Source organism: Lathamus discolor, chromosome 3 (assembly GCF_037157495.1).
Source record: "Lathamus discolor isolate bLatDis1 chromosome 3, bLatDis1.hap1, whole genome shotgun sequence".
Classification (NCBI taxonomy): domain Eukaryota; kingdom Metazoa; phylum Chordata; class Aves; order Psittaciformes; family Psittacidae; genus Lathamus; species Lathamus discolor.
The window spans coordinates 125,973,378-125,997,960 of NC_088886.1; the positions used below are offsets into that span (position 1 = coordinate 125,973,378).

At 41.8% G+C, this 24,583-nt stretch overlaps 1 protein-coding gene across 1 annotated transcript in view; it reads left to right on the forward strand.

The window, feature by feature from the left end:
* The window catches only part of CNTNAP5 (contactin associated protein family member 5), a 302,872-nt gene that overhangs the window by 156,510 nt on the left and 121,779 nt on the right, over positions 1-24,583 (forward strand). Inside the window, exons 8-10 of the mRNA XM_065671519.1 lie at positions 8,340-8,604; positions 11,226-11,375; positions 12,513-12,684. Coding sequence (XP_065527591.1) covers positions 8,340-8,604; positions 11,226-11,375; positions 12,513-12,684 — 587 coding nt within the window. The remainder of the gene's footprint in view (positions 1-8,339; positions 8,605-11,225; positions 11,376-12,512; positions 12,685-24,583) is intronic.

Here is a 24,583-nt window from a genome sequence, read left to right on the forward strand (position 1 = left end):
ACCCTGCTCTTGCAGGGGGGTTGGACTAGATGATCTTTTGAGGTCCCTTCCAACCCTTGGGATTCTGTGATTCTGTGTCACAAATTTGTGATGCCAAAAGAAGCAGCTGTCTAGCTGGAGAAAAATGAAAAGGTTACAAAAAAATGCTGTGTTTTGTCTTCTCAATGCTCCACCTTACTCACTCTAACTGGTGAAAACCCTATCCTGCTTTCCCTTCTGTTAACTTTAATAAGAATTGTGGCTATATCTCTGTTTTGGAAAGCAAACCTTGCAGTGACTTGAGACGAATGCAGGGTATTTGTAGAGTTTGTCAGCTCTCAGATACGCTTGAATTTCTATGTTGGCCTGCCATGTTGAGTCTGGGAGTGACAGTTCAGCACAGTAAGAGATGTGGTGACATGTAAATGCATCACTGTAGTGCCTCAGGGAAATAACCAATTGCCAGCATCAAAGAGCAAGGAACGATATCTAGTGACAGGAGAATGTAAACTAATAATTCATTCTCTTTATAGAGAATCCAAACATGCTATCTTATTGGGCTGATTTGAGATATACCTTCATCTTGAGAAGAGTTTACCTGTCTACGCACATCTTACTCTACCAAAGTGCTATTGCAAGTTTTGATGTGTCTGTGAATATCAGGCTGGTAATTTGTAAAGGCCCCTACTAGGATTTAGAGAACCAGGAGTTAGATATATCTTTCATCATTTGCACTGCAGATTATAGTAATCATAAATAAAGAATGTTGGAACTATTTAGTGACAACTTCGGAAAGGTCTAAGTTGGATTAATTTAAAACTTCTGTGCAATTATGTAATGAAAAAGCGAGTCACACACAAATTGAGTTTGCTGTTCTTTAGATAAGACATGTGAACTCAAATTCCAGAAATATTTGGTTCCTGTAAAAAATAGAATTTTATGTTATCTTCTGTCTTCCTATCTGCTCTCTGGGTCTTCAGATGAGTCTCCTTCACATCCTAACTGCAGTGTGAAATAGTAAAAATCTTTATACAGAATTAATTCTAAAGTCCCATTTTACTGTTGTTGAATGGGATAGCAGGCTTTTTTTTGAAAGAAATTGTGTACCTCAATCAAGATTTTGAAAGTTTAAATGCAGTTTTTCGTTTGAGTTCTGTTGGCATTGTTTGCAATTCTAAAGACTTTCAGTCTGTAAATATTTAATCAAGCATATAGCTACAATAATAAACTCTCCTTTTCTTGCTGTAAAAGTTTTGTTACAGTTTTGATAGTTATGATGACTATAAGGGAAGCAAGTCTATCGGGGAGAGAGACCATTTTTTTAAATAAGACTAGTTCACATGCAGAAAAAAAAGACATAATTTTGAGCAAAGAAGGTCTTTTTGAGAGTCATCGGCATTCAGCAAATTACGGGTTAGAAACAGTTGTTCAGAGTTTAATTTAATACATTATCTGGGTAGTCAAATTGAGTGAATAGGATAGTTAGTACCTGCTGAGCAGAGGAGGATGTTTCAAGGTGGGAGGTTGTAAGGTTGTTAATCCCTGTAGGAGAGCAAGAAAGATGGCTAATTACTGCCATAGGAGTTACCAGGGCATAAGGAAAATCAGGAAGCATGTAATTTGCTGTAAAGCCAAGGCTTAAATGTCTTCAATTTTTTATTTTATTTTTTTTTTAGAAAGGGACAACCTGACCCAGTCACAGTCAAGACTCGAGACCCCAGAGTTTGTGCATTTCATAGCTACCACTTGATCTGGGGTTGTGCTAAGAGACACAGATGATCAGAATTTAAAAGAGAAAAATATAAAAAAGTGAAACACACACAATAAAAATGCTGATAAGGATTGCTTTTTATGCACTTTTCTATTTTAAGGTAGATGTGGCTCTGTTTTCATAATAATAATAAAAAAGTCTCCTTGCAGCTGTGTTTTGTTCCAGGTAATAAAACCTAATAAGCTGTAGATCAGTTTACCTTGAACACGAACAAAAATTGGGCTTGAATTGTGCTAATTTTCCAGTTTGATCTAAGACACCTATCTTACCCACTTCTGGCAGGGTGAATTTGGAAGGTTGGCTTCATTCCTGCTTGTTATTCAAAGGAGGATGGTATATTTGGTCTGGCTGAGATGGAGTTAATTTCCCCATAGCAGCCCTTACAGTGTTATGCTTTGATTGGTAGCTAGAAAATGTTTCGGCTATTGCTGGGCAGCACTCCCACAGCATCGAGGCTGTCTCTCCAACATTTCCCCTCACCAGTAGACTGAGGGTGGGCAAGATCTTGGTGGGAACTTAGACAGGACAGCTGATCCAAACTAACAAAAGGGATACCGAAACCCTACTTCCCAGTAAGTAGCTGGACAATAACTGCTGATGGGAAGTACACAGGCTTTGCTTTGCTTTATTAAACTGCCTTTATCTTGACTAACGAGTTTTTTTCCATCTTCTTTTTTCCCTCACTTTACTGTTGAAGAGGGGAATGATAGAGTTGGTGGGCATCAGGTGTCCAGCCAAGGTGAGCCCACCACAGAGGGAGAATATTAAGTGATCTATATTTTTCTTATGTTTCCTTCTGGCCTTTTGTTTCCTCTTTGCCTGTCTCTCTGAGGAAAATATGTATGGTTTTCCAAATTAGCTCTTTATTTAGAATTTATCTAGAATTTGCTCTGATCTTCTGTCAGCAACTCTCAGCTATTGTACTTCCAAACTCAGAGGAGGGGCATGAGGATGATCAGGGGACTCAAGCACCTCCAGTAGGAAGACAGGCTGAGAAACTTAGGGCTGTTCATCCTGGAGAAGAGACCTCATACCTCTACTGTTTGGAGACCTCATAGCAGCCTTACAGTATCTGAAGGGGTCCTACAAAGATGCTGGAGAGGGACTTTTCATCAGGGACTGTAGTGACAGGAAAATGGGTAATGGGTTTAAATTTAAACAGGGGAAGTTCAGGTTAGGTATAAGGAAGAAGTTATTTACCATGAGGGTGGTGAAGCACTGGAACAGGTTGCCCAAAGTGGTGAATGCTCCTTCCCTGGCAGTGTTCATGGCCAGGTTGGACAGAGCCTTGGGCTACATGGTCTGTTGTGAGGCATCCCTGTCCATGGCAGGGGTGTTGGAACTAGATGATCTTAATGTCCTTTCCAACCCAAACCATTCTATGATTCTATACGATGAAACAATAATGTACCATCGCTGTGAGCCTAAGAATGGTAAAATGCTTCACTTCTGTCCAGTGACATAGCTTAGGAGTCTGTGATAAGGAACATCCAGAAATACCTAGACAAACATCTTATCCCTGATTCTGTCACGATCACAATGTTTTAGTTTTTTTCAAAGCATTCTATTTTGGTTTTTTTTTTTGTTTGTTTTGTTTTGTTTTGGTTTGGTTTTTTTTTTTGTTTTGTTTTTTTTCACATAGAAACATTATCTTAATATAAACTGTCATGGTTTAAGCCCAACCAGCAACTCAGAACCACACAGCCATTTGCTCACCCCCTGCCTTCCTCCTCCCCCAGCTCCATTGCATTTATAGCTTCATAGAATGTTTTCGGTTGGAAGGAACCTTAAAGATCACCTAGTTCCAACCCCCTGCCATGGGCAGGGACACCTTCTAGATCAGGCTGCTCAAAGCCCTGTCCAGCCTGGCCTTGAACACTTCCAGGGATAGGGCAGCCACAGCTTCTGTGGTCAACCTGTTCCAGTGTCTCACTACCCTTACAGTAAAGACCTTCCTCCTAATATCTAATCTAAACCTACGCTCTTCCAGTTTAAAGCCATTCCCCATGTCCTGTCACTACATACACTTTGCCTTTAAAGTAGAGTAAGAACTCTTTTGGAAAGATTTCACTGTTTATTAGAGGAGTCATTAATCAGCTTGGAGATGATGGACTCAATGAAATTCTTAAATGCCACATGATAGCTGGATTTTCCAGCAGCTGGGTAGAGCTGAGCGGCTCTTTTATTTTCTCTAGGGATTACACTCTTCTTATCCCATTTCCTAGCCAATGAGCTTTTACTTTTCAGTTAAACTAAGTTCAATTATAAAATCAAGTGTCTGCCAGAAGTCTTGTGTGTACCCTGGAGAGTTCCAGAACTGCTGCCAATTAAAGCAAAACACTCCTGATCAGATACAGGTTTAGGGAGAGCTGTTTACTTTTCTGACTTAGACCCACTGGAATAATTACTTTGTGAATAAAATTAAGGGCAAATTTAACACTCTTTGTAGTAGGAACCTATCCCACTTCAGTGGATGAACATTTTTCATATTAACCATTGTGTATTTCTTTTTTAAATTTTCATGTTACTGTCTCTAGAAGGGTAGACAGCATTGGTCAGTGTAAGGATATCAGCAACTATTTTTGGTGTGTATTAAGCTTTGGCTCTGGGATGATGCTTTAAGAAAGTGTTTCCTTCCTAAACGAATCAGTTTAAATGATTTAAGTTCACATGGCATCAGTTGGTTTATTTAATGTTTTTTTCCCCAATTGTCCTTGCTAGTTTTTAGCTCTGACTAAAATGAGTTATGGCCTTTACCTCATGAAGGTCTCAATTCTTGAATGAGTAACAGAAGAATCCACCTAAAAGGCAAGCATGCCTCTTTTCTATCCTCCATATGTACCTTTAATCCTATATACATAGAAAATTGCAGCACCCCCTTTATGTCTTCCCACCTGCTTGTTCTTGTGGCAGGTGGGATCACACCTGCCCTGCTTGAGTGTAGTCAATGGAGAGTCTACAGAGCTTGAAGTCTCAGCAGGTTAACCATGGGAGGAGACGAGTAGGTCTAGTCCGCATGTCCCCAGCATTGGTTCAGTCACTACTCTGCTGCTCCTGTTCCAGTGTAAGACTTCTGTGTGGATCCCAGATGGCATGAATTACTAGCTAGTGTGAATTATTAGAGTATTGCTAAATTTTTCAAGGGGTCAAAGTAATCCATAATTTTAGGTAGTGAACTAATAGCACATGCTGAGAACCTCATATCGGAAGCAGACAGAAATTTGACTTTACGTAGTGCACTGACCCTGACTGGACACCAGGTGCCCACCAAAGCTGCTTTGTCACTCCCCTCCTCTACTGGACAAGGGGGAGAGAATATAATGAAAGCCTCATAGTTTGAGATAAGATCAGGGAGAGATAACTCACCAATTACCATCACAGGCAAAATAGACTCAACTGGGGGAAATCAGTTTATTACCAATCAAATCAGAGTAGGGTAATGACAAGTAAAACCAAGCCTTTGAAATGTCTTCCCCCCCACCCCTCACTTCTTCCCAGGCTTAACCTTACTCCTCTCCCTACCTCTCCCTGAGGTGTGCATGAGGACAGGGAATGGGTAGCTGTGGTCAGCTGATCACACGTTGTTTCTGCTGCGTCTTCCTCCTCAGGGGAAGACTCCTCACACTCTTGCCCTGCTCCAGTGTGGGGTCACTCCCACAGTAGACAGTTTCCCATGAACTTCTCCAGTGTGAGTCTTTCCCACGGGCTTCAGTTCTTCATGAACTGATCCAGCGTGGGTCCCTTCCACAGGGGACAGTCCAGGAACAGACTGCTCCAGCATGGGTCCCTTGCATGGGTGCAGTTCTTCAGGAGCAGACTGCTCCAGCGTGGGTCCTGTGTGGGGTCACAAGTCCTGCAGCAAACCTGCTCCAGTGTGGGCTCCTCTCTCCACAGGGCCACAGGAGCTTGGTCCAGCACAGGCTCCCCATGGGTTCACAGCCTCCTTCAGGCATTGTGCTGCTCAGCCAGGGTCCTCTATGGGCTGCAGGTAGAGATCTACTCCACTGTGAACCTCTGTGTGCTGCAGGGGCACAGCCTGCCTCACCATGGTCTGTACTGTGGACTGGAGGGGAATCTGATCTGGTACCTAGAGCATGTCCTCCACTCCTGTACTGACCTTGATGTCTGCAGGGCTGTTGATCTCATGTATTCTCACTCCTCTCACTGGCTGCAGTTGCACGGTTTCCCCTCACCTTTATTAACTATGTTATCCTAGAAGTGCTACCAGCACTGGTGATGGGCTTAGCCTTGGGCAGTGGTGGGTCTGTCTTGGAGCTGACTGGCATTGACTCCATTGGTCAGAGGGAAAGCTTCTAGCAGCTTCTCACGGAAGACACCCCTGTAGCCTCCTGCTACCAAAACCTTGCCACTCAAACCCAGTATTTGCTATAGTGGTGTTGCAAACAGATGAAACTGTATTGACTACAGAAGGTCTTTACTGGCTTATTTTAAGGTCATTTGAAAGTTTTTTGTACATTGCAAACATGTTTCTTTATTTTAACATTCACCATCTCCAGCACCATTAAGTCAGCCTAGGTATAGTTTGTTCTGCTGGTAGGTAAAATCTGCAATAACCTTTGAGGCAAAAATCCTATCCAAATATTGCAAATTCTCCCCCTTGCAATGTAGTCTTGCATTTTGTTACAGCCTTCCACTGACAGTGAAGCAAATTAGATACTTGAGTGCAGACTCGGACAGTATTTGAACATTCCCCAAAGCTCTGGTGTATGTATAGGGTCTGTAAACTACTTACTACTTTGTGTGGTGTTACTGGAATCACTGTAAATGCCTAAAATTCTAAAGAAAATTTGTCATTGGCATTTTAAATGTGTAAACTTTTAAAAAGATCTAGATAAGGTTAATTATATTTGTTTATATTGCTACAGTTGGCCATTTTTGTCTTCTGTAATTTGTAATGAATTCAATTAAAAATGGAGGTGGAAATGTAATAACAAAGACGGTGGCATCTCTTACAAAGGCAAAACCCGTCAGGTAGTAAAAAACACTTTAAAGGTTGAGAGAAATTTCCATCATACTTCCCACCTGACTGTTCAGGTGAGTTTGGGTAAGCTTTGGATTGTATCTCAAAATTCATTCTAACATGATATACCCATGGATACCCTCTGCCATTGCTAAATGTGGTATGTTCCATTCTGCACCTAACTGGGTAGGGAATGAATAAATAGCTTGATACAGATACATATCTATCAAGGGTTATTTCATCCAGTGATAACTCTTTCTCTTTCTGGCACTTTATTTATTTTCCATTTTAAAATAAAGACTAGAAAGGCATTTGAAAGTGATAGGGAACAGTTCCATTAGCTGTCTGAGATTTCAGATAGGAATTCCCCAAGCACTGTGCAACTTCCTACACATCCATCAAGTGCTATTCATTATAATTATCCTGTTAGAGTGAGGTACCAGCTCTGATGAGAAGCTGTATCATGGAAAAAGCCTTTTACTTCAATGTTTTATTAGATTCCAGTTGGTATTTTATAAAACAGCTGAGTTCAAAGCTAGCTGGCTACAACAATCTCCTGAGCAGCTTTAAAAGAGGTGGCTTCTTTAGTGCGTGCTAGCTTTATATATTACTAAGGTTTTATTTACATGGCTTGAATGACCTGGTTGAATCATCTACAATGGTTGAACAAAACAGTGAAGTAATTTCTTCTGCAGATTGCAGTGATACATGCTGGTACAGATTCTGCTGACTGCTTTGAGTAAATGTGCTGTTCTTCTGGGCACATATCATCATTGATTTTAGGGCTAGATAACTGAGGTAATCAACTGTGTTTGTCATTGAAATGGTGTTAGATTTCACCACACTTGCTGTGCATGTAATGTTTTAATAATTCCTCAAAATGCCCCATGGAAACCATAGGACCTAGCATTGGGTAGGAAATCTCACTATTTTTTCATCCAACTACAAGTACTGTATTCAAGTGACTTTCTTTGAGTTTCCTTATGAATTTTGAGGTAATTTCAGAATAATTGTTTTTAATTATTCGTGTTAGTATTAAGTGGACTTTTGTTATCTGTAGTAGCACAAGGCTGTGTTATTCTGGGTAAAAGAAAGCATGTGCTTCCAGAAGTTATATATTGAGCATTTGAAATAAACCCAGGAAATTTGCTTCATGGTTTGCCACACGTAGTAGGTTCAAGTAGATGAGGAAGTTTTTACTTCTAAAGGTACGTTGCATTGGTGTAAATGGGGAAAAGCCCCCACAAAAACCTGTCATTAACAGCTGCCTTTTGGCTTATATTCCAAAGAAATCAATGCATAGCCAATGCAGAACATTAGTTTCACATCTTGTGGACTTACTGTTCCTTCAGTGTCACTTCCTGAAGTCAGCATAGATCCAAATGAGTTTGATTTTCTTGACATAAAGCTGAACTTGAGATGGAATGGGAAGTTTTGGGAAACACAAAGTGGATGTTGCCATGTTGAGATGGTCTGACTTGATAAGGGACATTATTCCAGCCTTGAGTGTGATTAGGCACTGAAGTTTATTTAACTATGGATGTTTTGGGATGACAAAAAAAAAAAAAAAAAGTCATGTTTATTATATTTGATTTCTCTAATTTGCAGGGGAATGTGACATTTTCTTGCTCAGAACCACAAATTGTTCCTATCACCTTTCTCAGCACCAGTCAAAGCTACTTGCTACTACCTGGCACACCTCAAATTGACGGTTTGTCAGTCAGCTTCCAGTTTCGAACATGGAATAAAGATGGCTTACTTCTGTACACTGAACTGTCTGAAAATTCAGGACCTCTCTTGATTTACCTCCATGGTGGGAGACTGACACTACTTATTCAGAAGGAGACAGAGAACCCAGTGGAAATCACTGAAGGTACTTATTTTTTGTTTACGCTCATCTGTCTCTCTTTAAAACGCAAAGGTCCAACCCTACAGGATGAAAGGATGGTTAAATAAGAAAGCACCCAGTATGCCTTTCTCTTTTCAAATCTTCTCTTGCTTTCCAGTGGTAGAACCACTCTGTGCAGCTTAAGATAGATCTAAGCATGGACTATTGGCATCCTGAGATCTCCAGATGCAGTCAACCTGACAATCATCTCAGCTTCTCTGTTCTTAAACAAACACATTAAATTTTCTTCGATCAGCTCACATGAAGACCTTGCTGTCTCCTGTCCTGAGATTGTGCTGAAGTCAACAGGGAGCCAGCTCAGCTGTTGCACCATTCCCCAGGACAAGTGATGTCAGACTCAGGGCTGATTTTCTTTCACTGACTTACTTTTACATTCTCCCTCTATGCTATGCTCAGAAGTGTGACTAACCGTGGGCTTCCTCTCCTCACGCTCCCTCAATTGGTCTCCTTAGCTAGTCTGCATATTGCTTTGTGCAATGCAACTGGTGGGATACAAGAGGATGAAATGGGGTTGCCTCTCTGACTTAAAATTCAAGAGAAATTGTACCCACTTACCAGAAGAGCTATGCATTCACTCCCAGAGACAACAGGGAAACAATTTCAGACTGTACAACAGAGGCAGGACCAAAGTGCCCCAGCTGCCATTCGAGTGTGACCTATATGAGCTATGCTGGTGTCCCAAACAGAAATGTTCTTAGCCTAGGGATTCTGCGCTTCCCTTCCTTCTATGCAACCAGGATGGGTGGGAGATTGGGAAATTAATTTTCTGCATAGATTGAATACCTGTTTTCCAAAGGTGGGTGAGTAATAGGCTGATGGAACTCACATGGAACTAAATAATAACAGTATTTTCTAAAAGAGCAACTGTTTAAAAATATGTAATATTAGAATATTCCCAGTGCAGACTAAAAGAAGGCAGATGTGTCTATTAAAAGAAGCAGAGGTAAAATCTGACAGTGTTGTCAAAGCAGAGCTGTTCTGTGTCCATGTTTCATTTCTCTTTATGATAGAAAATGAGGCAGTCCTGCACTTATCCTTATTTGTGTAGGGTACTACAGCCTTAGTTTCCTGCAGCTGAATGCTGAAACTCAGTTTCCGGCTTCTGTTGCAGTCCTGATTAAATTGTTGACAAAGCTGAGACAATGTCAATATTTGGATGGGCATATTCATTTTTATGTAGTCCTGAAATCATGAATCTAAGCCCAGCCTTTGGTGCTATCCAAAACATTGCTAAACGGTCTACTTACATATGGAAAATATGCAGAAATTGCAAGTGCCATGCTCGGCAGATGTGAGGTACTGACAATAAACTCATGCTTGCTGAAGAATTGACCTATTTTTGCCCCAAATGGGACCTATTTTGTTTTGACATCTTTTCAAACTTCAACTACGTATTTCACTTCAAATGAACTTGTTCTAGTTAAAAAATAATCCAGTTTTGCTGGGAAGCCGACCTCTTATTCTATGGAAATTGTGATTGCATTAACAACCATTACTGTCGAAATTGTCTCATTTTCAAATTCATAATGAAATGGCTTTTCATACATGTAACACCCGCATTTTTTTTTAATTTTGTTTTGAATTGTTCTCACACCTCTTTGTGTCTCTAAGTGATCGTTTGTTTCTTCTGAAAGCTACATTAACGAAAAATATTCCGTTAGGGAGGGGAGTAAATACTAGTTATCTGTGCCTGATCTCAGTGACTCCAGCCTGACAGTAGCATATTTTGAACTGCAATTAGGTTACTTTTGATCTGCACCACAGTGTGTGAGCTCAGAAGCTTGCCCACTGATTTTCGTGACTGTCAGAACAGAAGATGAGGTGTTTCTTTGCAGCAACACTTGTGATTTTCGGAATAAGGAAACAAAAAGGTTATTTCCCACTTTGCACAAGTGTCTAGAAGAGAAAGAGGCTACCCAGTACCATAATCTCTCAGGTACGTTATTAAATTCCTGGTCAGAGCATCAATCCCAGCTCTCACAAGACCCATGTCAAAATCCGATATAGAAAGGCTTTGGTACATCTTCTCAATAAGACTGTGTGCTAACTTAGCACTCAAGTGTTTTAAGAAACACAAATCCTACTGATACCCACTGGAATTTGTCAGGTTTCATACTGCAGCCTGAGGTGGGATGTGGGGTATGGCTATGTCACCGAGCCTAATCCTCTGCAATCTCAGGCATGTGTTTAATATCAGAAACATAGCACACATCTTCTCTGTGCACTCCTGTGAGCTACAAGCATGTCCCAGCAGACTGAAGATAGACATAAACACCCACAAAATGGTAATAATTTGCTACCAGAAAGATGAATGGCCTGGCTGGCTTGATGCAGTACCAGAAGCGGGTTAGATTAAAATGTGAGGTGACCCACTCAAATGCTTTCAAAAGCTTTCCCTTTCTTGTGCCTTTCCTTCTATGCCAGTTTGTTTCCAGAGCTAATGAGTTCTTTTCAGCTGCCAGTTCTCCCTTTTTGGGGGGTTAAATGCACATTTGTGTTCACAAGTTGGAAGCAAGAGGAGGTTTGAAGAACACAGTTATCTCCTGCACTTCTTTCTTCACTCTTTGTGCTTGTTTTTTTGCCAGGCACCAATCTCCACGATGGCCTTTGGCATTCTGTTAACATCAATGCCAGAAGACATCGCATTACCCTGACACTGGATAACAACGCTGCCACTGCTAGCCATGCGACCACTGCCTCAAGGATCTACTCTGGGAATAGCTACTATTTTGGAGGTAGGCTGTTTCAGACAGATGCAGGACAGGTTTTCATGATGCAGATCCTCAAGTGCCTCACCACTGAGGTCTTCCCAGGTGCACTCTGTTTGCAGCTAAGAGCAAATGTTATAATACTGATTTTAGAACCTCTGTGGAGCTGCAAGTCTTACAGCACTGTGGGAAGATAGAAAGGTTTTTGTCAACTCAGTCAGAGAGAGAATGAACGGAACTGCTAACAAAGCTGTAGAAGTGGACTACTGGCAGTGGTAGCCAATGGGTACCTACATCTGGCTGGCAAAACATACAATGGTTACATTAGCTGTATTAGCCACAAATGATTTTTCTAGTTAAAAGTCTTGAGGACTATTAGTATTATTATATTCCAGTAGATATCACTGTCCTGATCAGGCTCAGTGACTTTAAACTTCTGAGCTTATTGACATATGGCTCAGATCTACAAAGATATTTAGGTACTCAGCTCTCATGGAGATGAATGTAGATTTAGCTCAATTTTGAAAATTGAAAGAACAGTCTTGTAAAATACTACCTTCTGCTTTTTGCAGTGCAAGTGTTAATTTAAATAAAAGGAGTGCCATCAAATACCTTTTTATCTAATAGATTTCTGTGTAGCACTTACCATAGTGAGGCTCTGGTCTCAATGAACCCTCTGGATACAGCACTAAGTGAGGATGCACAGAAGGCTTTGAATCTCAAAGCTGGCCAAATGCTGAAGAAGATCAGATACAAATGGTTTTCTTGCTTACTGTCCACAGAATTTCATCTATTTAGTGTGTACATTTCTTCAGCAGCAGAATTTAACTCATAATGATTTTATAATTTACACAGCTTTTTAAATGGGATTCAGTTGCTGTCAATTGTGGAGTTTAAAGACAACAGAAAAAACCCCACATTTTGATTTTGATTAGCATACATGAAACCTCATACCCTGATTTTTCCAGTGGCTGGATGCTCTCTTTTTTTCCCCTCTCCCTTTTTTTTCTTTCTTTCTTACTGAAAGATTTATAACACAGAAGGCTGTGTAGCATAAGGAATGAAAGCACTTGGAATAATTAGTCTCTGAGTTTTTGCATCAGGAAATCCCAGCAGAAATAGATGAACATTCCAATATTATTGTCTTTTCTGTTTTTCCCACAGGGTGCCCTGAAAATTTCACCGATTCCCAGTGTTTAAATCCCATTACTGCTTTTCAAGGCTGTATGAGGCTCATCTTTATTGATAACCAGCCCAAGGACCTCATTTTAGTTCAGCAAGGCTCCCTAGGGAATTTTAGTGATTTACACATTGATCTCTGTGGCATCAAAGACAGGTAATTATTGCTTCCTCTTTTTTGTATTTGTTACTTTTTTCATCCTAGTGGTTTATAAATACAGGTTGCATTAGGTGAAATTTCTGATCTGCCAACATTAAGGATATTAGTTATAATAGAGCTACTAATAGAAAATATTACAGCAAAGATAGGAGGACTGGAGGGGAAATGGTTTCAATTACATGAGGCTCTCTTCAGATTGACTTGTAGGAAATAGAGTATGCAAATTCAATCAAAGTACAGATCAGTGAAAGGATTAAATTTTATACATAAACAACATCTGATTGCTTTGAAGTTTTAGAGGAAATGAAAGCGAAGGAAAAATTATTTGATTCATCAGAATGTGTCATACCCCTAATATATTAGCTTTTTTCACTTAGGTAGATCATTTACAATTTTTCTTGTTAGCCATTACAGCACAGCACGTTTATAATGATGATATGGTACACCTCATGCAACATACTGCCCATTCAGTAGGACAGTATAATGATGAAATGCCTGTACCTACCAGAGACACAGTTTAAATGCTGATCTGAATCCCTCCTAAGCTAAAGCCTGACAGGAAACCCAGTTTTTCTCATAAAGAGTAGAGCGGAAATAATAATTTCTTTTAAGTATTTCACAGTTTCTTCTTTGCTTCCTGTGGATTTTTAGAGTCTAAATATTTCTGAATTATTTCAGCAAATGTTTACTTTGAAGTTAGCGCATGGAACAGTAGGTTCTGATATTGGTTTTGGACTGGATTTTAGGGTTGTTTAGTTGAGTTGTTTTGGGTTTTTTTAATCTAGCTAAGTTCTGAAAATGGAATTGCTGGAAATTTCATGTGCTTCAGATACTTAAGGGAGTTGTAAGGACATTTTGGAAATTAATTAGGAGCTTACGCATTTACATACATTTTTCGATGTTCCTTAGAGAAGAGGAACTGAAGGCTGTTCTACATAATTTCCTGAAGGAGGATCAGCTGGCTGGCGCTGCAGTCTTTTGAAAAGCGGGCAAAACCCCTGTTATCTGAGACCTGTGTACTCATTTTTGTACGCTCATGTTTGTTAGCTCATATGGATAAAATGCCTTCTCTGCTGACCAAACATTCTTCATGTTTAATGATGACTGAATTCAGGGGGATATGAATTTCAGTTGATATGCATAAAATGGTAGACAGAATTGATAGATGTAGCTGGTTTAATGAAAGGATGCAAAATGTAAACTTTCCTGAGAATTAAGAGAAAGAATTCTCCCCTTTTTTTTTGGAAAAAGAATTCTTTAAGATAAAGTGGACCATTCAAAGGCAACTTGTATATTTGTGTCTTGAAAAAGAAGGGAACTTTTCTGGTATGATGCAGAGGTTCTGTGGGATGTCTCGAGTGCTTATATTGTCCAGGCTACAGCGTGAGTCTGTGGTACTAACAGTGTCTTTCTCATGTTCAGTATCTCAAAGACAACAGGCATCAGGCTGTGATCGTAGCGTACAATTACTTAGGGCAGGGATCCAAACGTAGTAAGAATGGTGGCACTTTGCATAATCATTGCCTTGAAAATATCGTAGAATACTTAGGGTTGGAAAGGACCTCAAGATCATCTAGTTCCCACTCCCCTGCCATGGCAGGGACACCTCACATGAAACCATGCCACCCAAGGCTCTGTCCAACTTGGCCTTGAACACTGCCAGGAATGGAGCGTTCACAACTTCCTTGGGCAAATCTTTCCAATGCCTCACCACCCTAACAGGAAAAAACTTCCTCCTTATATCCAATCTAAACTTCCCCTGTTTAAGTTTGAACCCGTTACCCCTTGTCCTGTCACTACAGTCCCTAATAAAGAGTCCCTCCCCAGCATCCCTGTAGCCCCCCTTCAGATACTGGAAGGCTGCTATGAGGTCTCCACGCAGCCTTCTCTTCTCCAGGCTGAACAGCCCCAACTTTCTCAGCCTATCTTGGTACGGGAGGTGCTCCAGTCCCCTGATCATCCTCGTGGCCCTCCTCTGGACTTGTTCCAACAGTTCCATGTCCTTTTTATGTTGAGGACACCAGAACTGCACACAATACTCCAGGTGAGATCTCACAAGAGCAGAGTAGAGGGACAGGATCACATCCTTCAACCTGCTGGTCACGCTCCTTTTGATGCTGCTCAGGATACGGTTAGCTTTCTGGGCTGCGAGCACACACTGAAGCCGGCTCATGTTCATTTTCTCATCGACCAGCACCCCCAAGTCCTTCTGTGCACGGCTGCTCTGAATCTCTTCTCCGCTCCGACCCAGGTGTAGGACCTTGCACTTGTTATGGTTAAACTTCATAAGGCTGTCATCAGCCCACCTCACAAGCATGTCAAGGTCCCTCTGGATGGCATCCCTTCCCTCCAGTGTATCAACCGAACCACACAGCTTGGTGCCATCAGCAAACTTGCTGAGGGCGCACTCAATCCCACTGTCCATGTCACCGACAAAGATGTTGAACAAGACCGGTCCCAATGCTGATCTCTGAGGGACACCACTCCTTACTTGTCTCCAGCCGGGCATTGAGCCATTGGCCACAGCTGTTTGAGTGCAGCCATCCAGCTAGTTCTTTAGCCACCGAGTGGTCCACCTATGAAATTGATATCTCTCCAATTTAGAGACGACAACGATGTTGTGTGGACAGCGTCGAACGCTTTGCACAAGTCCAGTTAGATGACGTCAGCTGCTCTACCCCTGTCCATCAGTTCCATAGCCCCATCATAGAAGGCTACCAAATTGGTCAGGCAGGATTTCCCCTTAGTGAAGCCATGCTGGCTGTCACCAGCCACCTTGTTGTTTTTCACGTGCCTTAGCATGCCTTCCAGGAGAATCTGCTCCAAGATTTTGCCAGGCACAGAGGTGAGACTGACTGGTCTGTAATTCCCCGAGTCTTCCATTTTCCCCTTCTTGAAAATGGGGGTTATATTTCCCTTTTTCCAGTTGTCAGGAACTTCACCTGACTGCCATGATTTTTCAAATACGATGGCCAGTGGCTTAGCAACTTCATTCGCCAGCTCCTTCAGGACCCGCGGATGGATTTCATCAGGTCCCATGGACTTGTGCATGTTCAGGTTCTCAAGATGGTCTCTAACCAGATCGTTTTCTACAGTGGACCTAAGGTCTTCATTCCTACAGTCCTTGCGTCTGCCTTCCAAGACTTGGGTGGTGTGGTGAAAGCATTTGCCAGTGAAGACTGAGACAAAGAAGTCATTCAGAACCTCAGCCTTCTCCAAATCCAGGGTACCCAGTTCTCCTGATAGCTTCCAGAGAGGGCCCACATTGTCCCTAGTCTGTCTTTTATTTGCAGTGTACCTTTAGAATCCCTTCCTGTTATCTTTCATATCCCTAGCCAAGTTTAATTCTAACTGGGCCTTAGCCTTCCTAACCTGGTCCCTAGCTTCCCGGACAACATCTCTGTACTCTTCCCAGGCCGCCTGTCCTTGCTTCCATTTTTTATAAGCCTCTTTTTTCCTTTGAATTTTCCTCAGGAGCTCCTTATCCATCCAAGGAGGTCTCCTGGCCCTTCTGCCGCACTTCCTTCTAGTTGGGATGCAGCACTCCTGAGCTTGTAGCAGGTGATCCTTGAATATCAACCAAGAGTCTTGGGCCCCCCTGCCCTCCAGGGCTATATGCCATGGCTCCTGAAGAGGCCAAAGTCTGTTCTTTTGAAGTCCAGGGCAGTGAGCTTGCTGCACGCTCTTCTCACTGTCCTGGGGATCTCATATTCGACCATCTCGTTATCGCTGCACCCAAGGCTGCCCTGGAGTACCACATTCTCAACAAGCCCTTCCCTGTTGGTGAGCACAAGGTCAAGCATGGCACCTCTCCTTGTCAGCTCCTCTATTACTGCAGAAGGAAGTTGTCTTCCACACAATCGAGGAACCTCCTAGATTGCTTGTGCTGGGCCATACTGTCTCTCCAACAGATACCAGGGTGGTTGAAGTCCCTCATGAGCACAGGGACCTGTGAGTGTGAGGCTGTTCCTACCTGTGTATAAAGTGCTTCATCCACAGGGTCCTCTTGATCAGGTGGTCTGTAACAGATCCCCACAGTAATGTCCGCCATAGCTGTTCTCTCTTTAACCCTGACCCACAAGCTCTCTGTTAACTGCTCACCTGTCCCCAGACAGAGTTCCATACTCTCCGGCCTGTCCCTAACATAAATAGCAACTCCCCCTCCCTGTCTGCTGGGCCTGTCTTTTCTAAAGAGGCTGTAATTCCATTCCAACACTCCAGTCATAGAAGCCATCCCACCATGTTTCAGTAATATTTGTTACATCATACCCCCGTAGATGTGCACACATACCTGATTCCTCTTGTTTGTTCCCCATACTACGGGTGTTTGTATATCACACACGTAAGAATTATATGTGATCTGGTCAAGACTAAAGCACTCTCTTCTGATGCGGTTCTCTGGACAGCCTTAAATTTCTGTGTCTGTACTATATGATCTAGGTAGATCTATAGTAGTTATGATCAATAGTGTCCTGGTTTCAGCTAGGATAGAGTTAATTTTCTTCCTAGTAACTGGTATAATGTTGTGTTCTAGGTTTAGTTGGAGTATAATGCTGGTAACACACCAGTGTTTTAGTTCTTGCTCAGATAAACTTGAGCTTTAGAGAGAGAATCTAATTATGTAAGCATATTATATACACAAACCCTCAAATGCACACCCTCTCCCCAGGGTTCCTGCTATAAAGTGATGAGCCTCTTAATTTAAATGGAGCCACCCAGCAGCTGCTCTGGTCCTGGCTGAGTGGGCAGTTCAGGATGTATGTGTAAGAACTGGGATTAACAGATAACACACAGAAAACTCATGACTTCTGTGCTTTCAGTATGAGTCAAACACAGCAAAATGTCCTGATGATGGAAGAAAGTTAGTTAGCACCATCTCCTATTAAGTGATTGTTTCTAGCCCTCAGCTGCAGTGCCAGCTTCACTGATGTTCCTATTGCTGCATATGAAGTCATCTCTGATTTACCATTTCTTTGTACACTACCTACAGGTTGTCTTTAGGTGACACATCCTGCGCGAGGAAAGGCAGTCGTTTCATATCAGAGCTATATCTGTTCCACAAGCCCTACTAAGTACCACCTTATTTCCTTCCTCACCTCCTCCAAGACAAAGCTGTTCCTGCAAATTTTTCCCAATGCCTTGTGGAACATGAAAGTAGAATCTGTAGGAGGAAGCAATTTTTATCATAGCAATGCATGTGTATGACTCTTGGCATTATCCCCACTGCATGCCTACTGTTAATCAAGCTAATTATTTTTTTTTTTTTTTTATTTGTAGTGTGTATATTTGTTGTGGTTGTCCAAATACACAGATTGCTCAGTCTGTTTGAGGATGTTGTGAAGTGTGGTGATTACATTGCTCCTGTTGTGAAGTGTTAGTGGTCATAGCTGCCTGCAATGCAGTTTTCCCCATTCTAATGAGAGGTAAAGGAAAAATGAGACAATATGTTGCTAGAGCCATAGAGGTCTGTTCCATGTTTAAAAGGAAGTAGATTTCATTTCATCACTCTTTGTTGTTGTCTTTTCAGGATTTCATGTTGGTTAAAAGTGCAGGTGCACATCAGGGGTTGTTTGTTTTACACTGAGTTAATGTCAGAAAACACAGCTTCCTACAGCATGTTGGCATTCCCCCTCTATGGCATGGTGCAGAGCAGAAAAGTAACAAAGCAGAGATGTCTGAATGTGTCTCACAGGTGCTTTAAGTCAGAAGGGATTCACTCCCAACTCTTGAGTTCCACTAAGTCTCTGGCTTTAAGTGTATGGCCAGGCTCCCTGTCCTTTACCTGCAGGTAGTGTGTTAGGGAAAAGACCATCCCAAGTACTTCTGGTTTAGAGGAGAAAAAAAAATAAAACCACAAGAGGATTTATTTTTTCTTAATGGTGTTTTCACTTATGTATGTCCCTCCTCAGTGTGTTACAGTGTTTTCAAATCCTTTCAAACAGCCTCCTAGAAATAGGTTAGGGATGTCAAGAAGGATTGCAGAGCCCTGGGAGCGGTGTTAAAGGACTCTGGAGTGAAGATAGTTTTTTCAGCAATCCTCTCAGTCAAAGGGAGGGTTTTTGAAAGGGTCATTCAAATCTGGCAAATCAACAAATGGCTGCAGGGTCCATGGGACTTACTTTGAGAAATCTGGTCTACTGGTGGCTGATGGAGTCCATCTGTCAGAGGAAAGGAAAATCAACACTCAGCAGTGTAAGAAATCACAGCTTTGTCTAGTGCAGCAGCCAGTTGGGCAGTGTGGCTGGAGCAGAGCTCTTCTTTCAGTTTTCTTAACACTGATGAAAGGCACAAGATTGATGGCAGTGCTTCCCTTCCCTGGCTACTGTGTGTGTGTGGAGAGTTGAGGGTTGAGTCTGCTTGTGCCTTCTTAAACTGACAAATCCTAACCTGTTTCTTCAGGACAGTGGCAACAAAGTATTGGTTTCTGTAGTGCTAATAAAGTTTCTCTGTCCTGAAGTTTATTTAGTACTGTGATGGGCCATAAACTCAGATCAGTTGAGTTTTTTCTTCATGCAACATTTTCTCTTGGCTTAGAAAGGAAACATGCTTGCTGCCATTCCTTTGGTCTAAGCAGGGCCCCTAAGCCATAGCATTGATACCAAAATACCAAACTCTTAGAATCTACAACATTTGTGTTTAAACTGAGCGTCGTTGGCAACTGTATAAATCTTGAAATGCAAAACAGAGCTAGTGAGCAAAACTGATGGGAAATGCATCTGAGTGAGGTGCAGCAGGGTGATGAGCAAATACGGTGAAGTAAATATTAGCCAGGGTTGCCACTTGGTATTTAGCTGTCCTAGGTTCATTTGCAGTCATGCTTCTAAATTTCTATTCTCTGAAAACATATACAGATCCTGAACTGTTTCTTGAATGGCCCTGCCTATATGGAAAGACACAATATAGGTCTAGAAGACCTAGATTATTTAAGTTCTGTCTCTGTAACCAGACAAGATTGCTGAGGGGAAGCAGCATAATTGTCTTCAGGTGCTAAAAGGCTGCTGCAGTGCAGAAGGGAATAATCGTCTTTTCTAACCAAGATATAGGAGAGCAGCCACGGGATAGACTGCTTGAGGAGCCTGTCCAGTCTCTGTCACTGGAAGGCTGTACAAATAGCTTAAGTGAGTCTGTGAGAAATAGCAAATATGGGTACAGGTGACCCTGCTCTGGGATGTGAGTGTGGACTGATTGATCTGAGTTCCCTCTAGCTCTGCGCAATTCTGTTGCATTCCCTTAGGCTTCTCCTTCAGCTGCAATAACTGTGTCTTGTTCTTGCTTTAGGGGTTCTGAAATGTCAATAACACTGCTTAAGAAAAAAAAAAAAAAGCAAAACCCTGAAACATGTGGGAAATATCTTTCAGGAATTCAGCTCAGGATTTCTGATACCTGTGGGAAAGCACACTTGGTAGATGTATCCCTCAGACATTTGAGTCAGTGCTGTAGCAGGGAGAAGGCACCATATAGCCTATAGGAAAGGTTTGGTGGCTTTTTTTTTTTTTTTGACCTGGGATGTATATGTTAAGTTTAGAGTGTAGTAGGGAAGAAGGAGCTACACTTTCTAATAATTTGTCACTCCTCTGATTTGCTTTTTGCTTATAAAAATGCATGATTAATTTTTACAATTGGAGACTAAACCTCTGTGATTGGGGAATTTATTGCCCTGTTTTTTCTTGTAATTTTTTCTTTGCACGTTTCATGGTGTCTAGAATGATGGTTCAGCTCAGACTGTGTATTTTTATTTTATAAAGAGTAATTTGATTCCCTTTTAATTATCTCTCTATTCTGACAAGATCCCGTGACATCCTGGAGCTGAGGTGTCTATCCCTCTTCCAGATGTGGTCAAAATAAAGGTGAGAAGTTTGTAAGCTGTGAGGAGAACGTGGGGACTGAGGCACAGGAACATCTTCCTCTTAGTAAATCAACCCAACAGTTGTATGTTGATCCTGTCATAACGTCTATTTCAAATGCTAAAAGATGAAGTGCAAATCCAGTTGGATGTAGTCACTGACCTCAACCTTGGCCTGAGCAGCCCTTTCTCTTTCTAAAACTGACACTGTTCTGTTATGTGCCACAAACTGTTCTTTAGAAGGAAAGATTAAATAGGCTAAGACTCTTCAGCCTGGAGAAGAATCATAGAATAGTTAGGGTTGGAAAGGACCTCAAGATCATCTAGTTCCAACCCCCCTGCCATGGACAGGGACACCTCACACTAAACCATCACACCCAAAGCTTCATCCAACCTGGCCTTGAACACTGCCAGGGATGGAGCATTCACAGCCTCCCTGGGCAACCCATTCCAGTGCCTCACCACCCTAACAGGAAAGAATTTCCTCCTTATATCCAGTTTAAACTTCCCCTGTTTAAGTTTTAACCCATCACCCCTTGTCCTGTCACTACAGTCCCTGATGAAGAGTCCCTCCCCAGCATCCCTATAGGCCCCCTTCAGGTACTGAAGGCTGCTATTAGGTCCCCACACAGCCTTCTCTTCTCCAGGCTGAACAGCCCCAACTTTCTCAGCCTATCTTCATACGGGAGGTGCTCCAGTCCCCTGATCATCCTCGTGGCCCTCCTCTGGACTTGTTCCAACAGTTCCATGTCTTTTTTATGTTGAGGACACCAGAACTGCACACAATACTTCAGGTGAGGTCTCACAAGAGCAGAGTAGAGGGACAGGATCACCTCCTTCGACCTGCTGGTCACGCTCCTTTTGATGCAGCCCAGGATATGGTTGGCTTTCTGGGCTGCGAGCGCACACTGCCGGCTCATGTTCATTTTCTCATCGACCAGCACCCCCAAGTCCTTCTCTGCAGGACTGCTCTGAATCTCTTCTTTGCCCAACCTGTAGCTGTGCCTGGGATTGCTCTGACCCAGGTGTAGGACCTTGCTAGGCAGGGTTGTGTGAAGAGGAGCAGCATGAAGGAGGTGAATTAATAAACAAGAATTTGCTGTTCCTTATTCAGACCTTACACAGCATCAAATGGTTGTTGTTAGATGCTGTAGAGGTCAAATATAAAGGAAAAAGCCAGTAATGCACACATGAATCCATAAACTACAGATTACTGAAAGCTGGCGAAGTTTTCAGTCGGATGCTGTTACACTGATTTCATCAGCATTTTTGCAGTGACACTGCCAGACTGGAGAAATTGGAGGAGAGACAGTGTTGAAGTCTGGACAGAGGTGATAATATTACGACTAGGAAGCCCAAATTCCTTACTGTTTCAAAAACATCATTTTCATTGTGGGCAGCTCTTTGTACCTCTTCTGTTCAAAAGCAAAAAATATTTTGTCATAGAATCATAGAATAGTTAGGGTTGAAAAGGACCTTAAGGTCACCTATAGCTGTGCTAATCTCAAAAAATGTTGGAATCTTTGAATTTTGCTGAGTACTAATACCATCTGTGTTTTTCTCTTCCTGCTTGGCACTGGAATTGTGAGGGTGTGGGTCTGTGTGTGTGTGTGAGCAAACAATGGAAGACATAGCTTGGGGGAAATTCAGGCAGCCTCTCATTTAAAAATAAATTAAATGGGTAGGAAAACAAATACGCAGATGCTGAGAATTTGGCCACACTGTTGAGTAGCTCTGGGATTTCCCATTCAGCAATTGGCTGGAATGCCAGATTTTGTGATGACGAATACTAGCTTCAATCCTGAAGTTGAGTTGGTTGTTTGCTGTGCTTGGCATCTTGTTCAGAGAATAGATACAGGAATGTGGGCTCAAGAGGTATTGAAGCTCAAGAGTTGCCATGGATATTAGGAAAATGTGCCAGAAAATCATTAAACCTCAGTCCAGAAACACTGTGGATTCCCAGCCCTTCATCATATGGCACAGATGCTCCTCTTGGGCTGAGAAAGGCTGGCTGCTCTTACAGCAGATGGACTCCTTGGAATACAGCACTAAGGGCTGAGGTGTTGCCTGCGGTCTGAAGGCATGGGTTGATTAATCTCACCCACTTCTCGCATTCAGTGGGGCAAACTGCTTTGCAGCGTTAGTCAAGGAGAAGAAAACTCAATTTCCAGGAGTTCTGTAACTGTGTGCTCACAAAGAGGTAAGATCTGGTGTGGTTTTCTCTACCGACTCCTCTAAATTCTGTAAAGGGGCACTAGGAGCCCCTTAGGGCTTAAGGAGGCATTGCAGTTGGGATAACATGTGACAAATAGCTGTCTTAAGAGGAAAACTGGCCTAATTTTCCTCTGACTTGACACCTCTTATGGAAATAGTGTTCTTCGCCCCTTAAGATGGTGCTAAACAAGTGGTTGTTTCTGCCAGGTTTTTGAGGCACATCCTTAGATGTGGCACATTTTCTGAAGACACATCCTTAGCAATGATGTTGGTTGCATTAATGCCTTTGAACTCCCATCACAAAGGACGTGGTATTTAAGTTGGCTAGTGACAGAGAAAGCTCTGTTAAGGAGACTGACATACCGTTCTGCTATTTCTTCACTGGCTCAAGCTGTTGACATTTTGGTAAGGAAGTTTACCTGGAGAGAGGGAGGTTCAAGGCAGATGGAGAAGAACTGTTTGTACAGGCATTGTTATATTGTCCTAAGTTCTATACACGATTTATGCTTCAGTATATGAGAATAAGTAGTCTTGGGTTTAACAAGGCCATTTGTGTGTTGAACCTGTCATTATTCATAAATGAATTATGATGGCAGTCAGAGGCTGCTTTCCTTTAAACTCAGTTTCACATGAATGCATAGATAAACTGCATGCATTGCTGTCCCTGTCTACAACTGCTAGGGTACTTTAATCTGATTGTTGCAGTTCGTGTTGATTTTGCGCTGATGAAACTTTGACTGGGTTGTCCTATTTTTACTTGTCTGGCACCCTGCCTTGCTACATCAAATACTGGCAGTATTTGTCAAGGACAACACTGGGAACTTCAGTTCCCTTAAGTGACCTGGGGGAGGAGGGAAGGAAAAATAAAAATTTCATGTTTAATCCACTTTGGCAGATGGATGGATGGCACATCTTGCAGGACATCCTGGGAATTCCAGAGGTCTGCAATAAGGAATGCAAACCTGACTTCAGATACGTTCTTATTAATCCTATCAGTGTTTCATCTCTGTAGCATCAGCAGGCAGACACAAGCACACACTGATATTGCTGTCCTTATTAAGCCAAGATTCATCTGCATATTCCAGTTCTTCTAGCAAATAAAAATGGAGAGAGCCGCATGTGGTATACATAATAATCACTGCTATGGGATTGGCATTAACAGTTTACCTCATTAGGGAGAAGCATACTGAGTTGATTCATGAGTTTGCTTCCCTGTATGCACTACTCGAGTTATGGAGCGCAAATAGCATGCTAAGTCCCTATTCTTGTATCCCTACCAATGTTTTATCTGTAAAAATTCTTCATAACATTTTCTAAATAAATTAGCTTAAAGTGTTCTTCTTTCTTGCTAAATGGAGCTGACCTTTCAAATCTTGCTTTGTGTCTATTTGCTTTGTAGATTTCATTAGATTTTACTATAAATTTTTACTTTCAAGAAATAATATTTTTTTTACCTTTTCCTCCTTTTATTTCAGTACTGAACTTAACATCGCTTCATGTGTTATACTGTCAAAATGGGCCTTTGGGAAATTAATTACTATTGCAGGTGAAGGGTATTAGGATAAATCTGATGAAAGTATAGTCTCTGTGCATTTCCCAAATCTCTAAGATTTAACATATTCCCTGCAGCAGAAGCCAAATTTTATGTGATTCCCCCACCTCCTCTCCAAATGTGGTCATGCAAATGAGAAAATACCCTGGTTAATTATGTCCAGTGAGTTTTAATTTTATTTTTTACAGTCTTAGGCTGGGATTTTAAAAGCAAATACTTAATATTGCATTTACCCCCACATAAATACCTGCAGTACATTGCAGAAAGAATGAAAAATAAAAACAAAA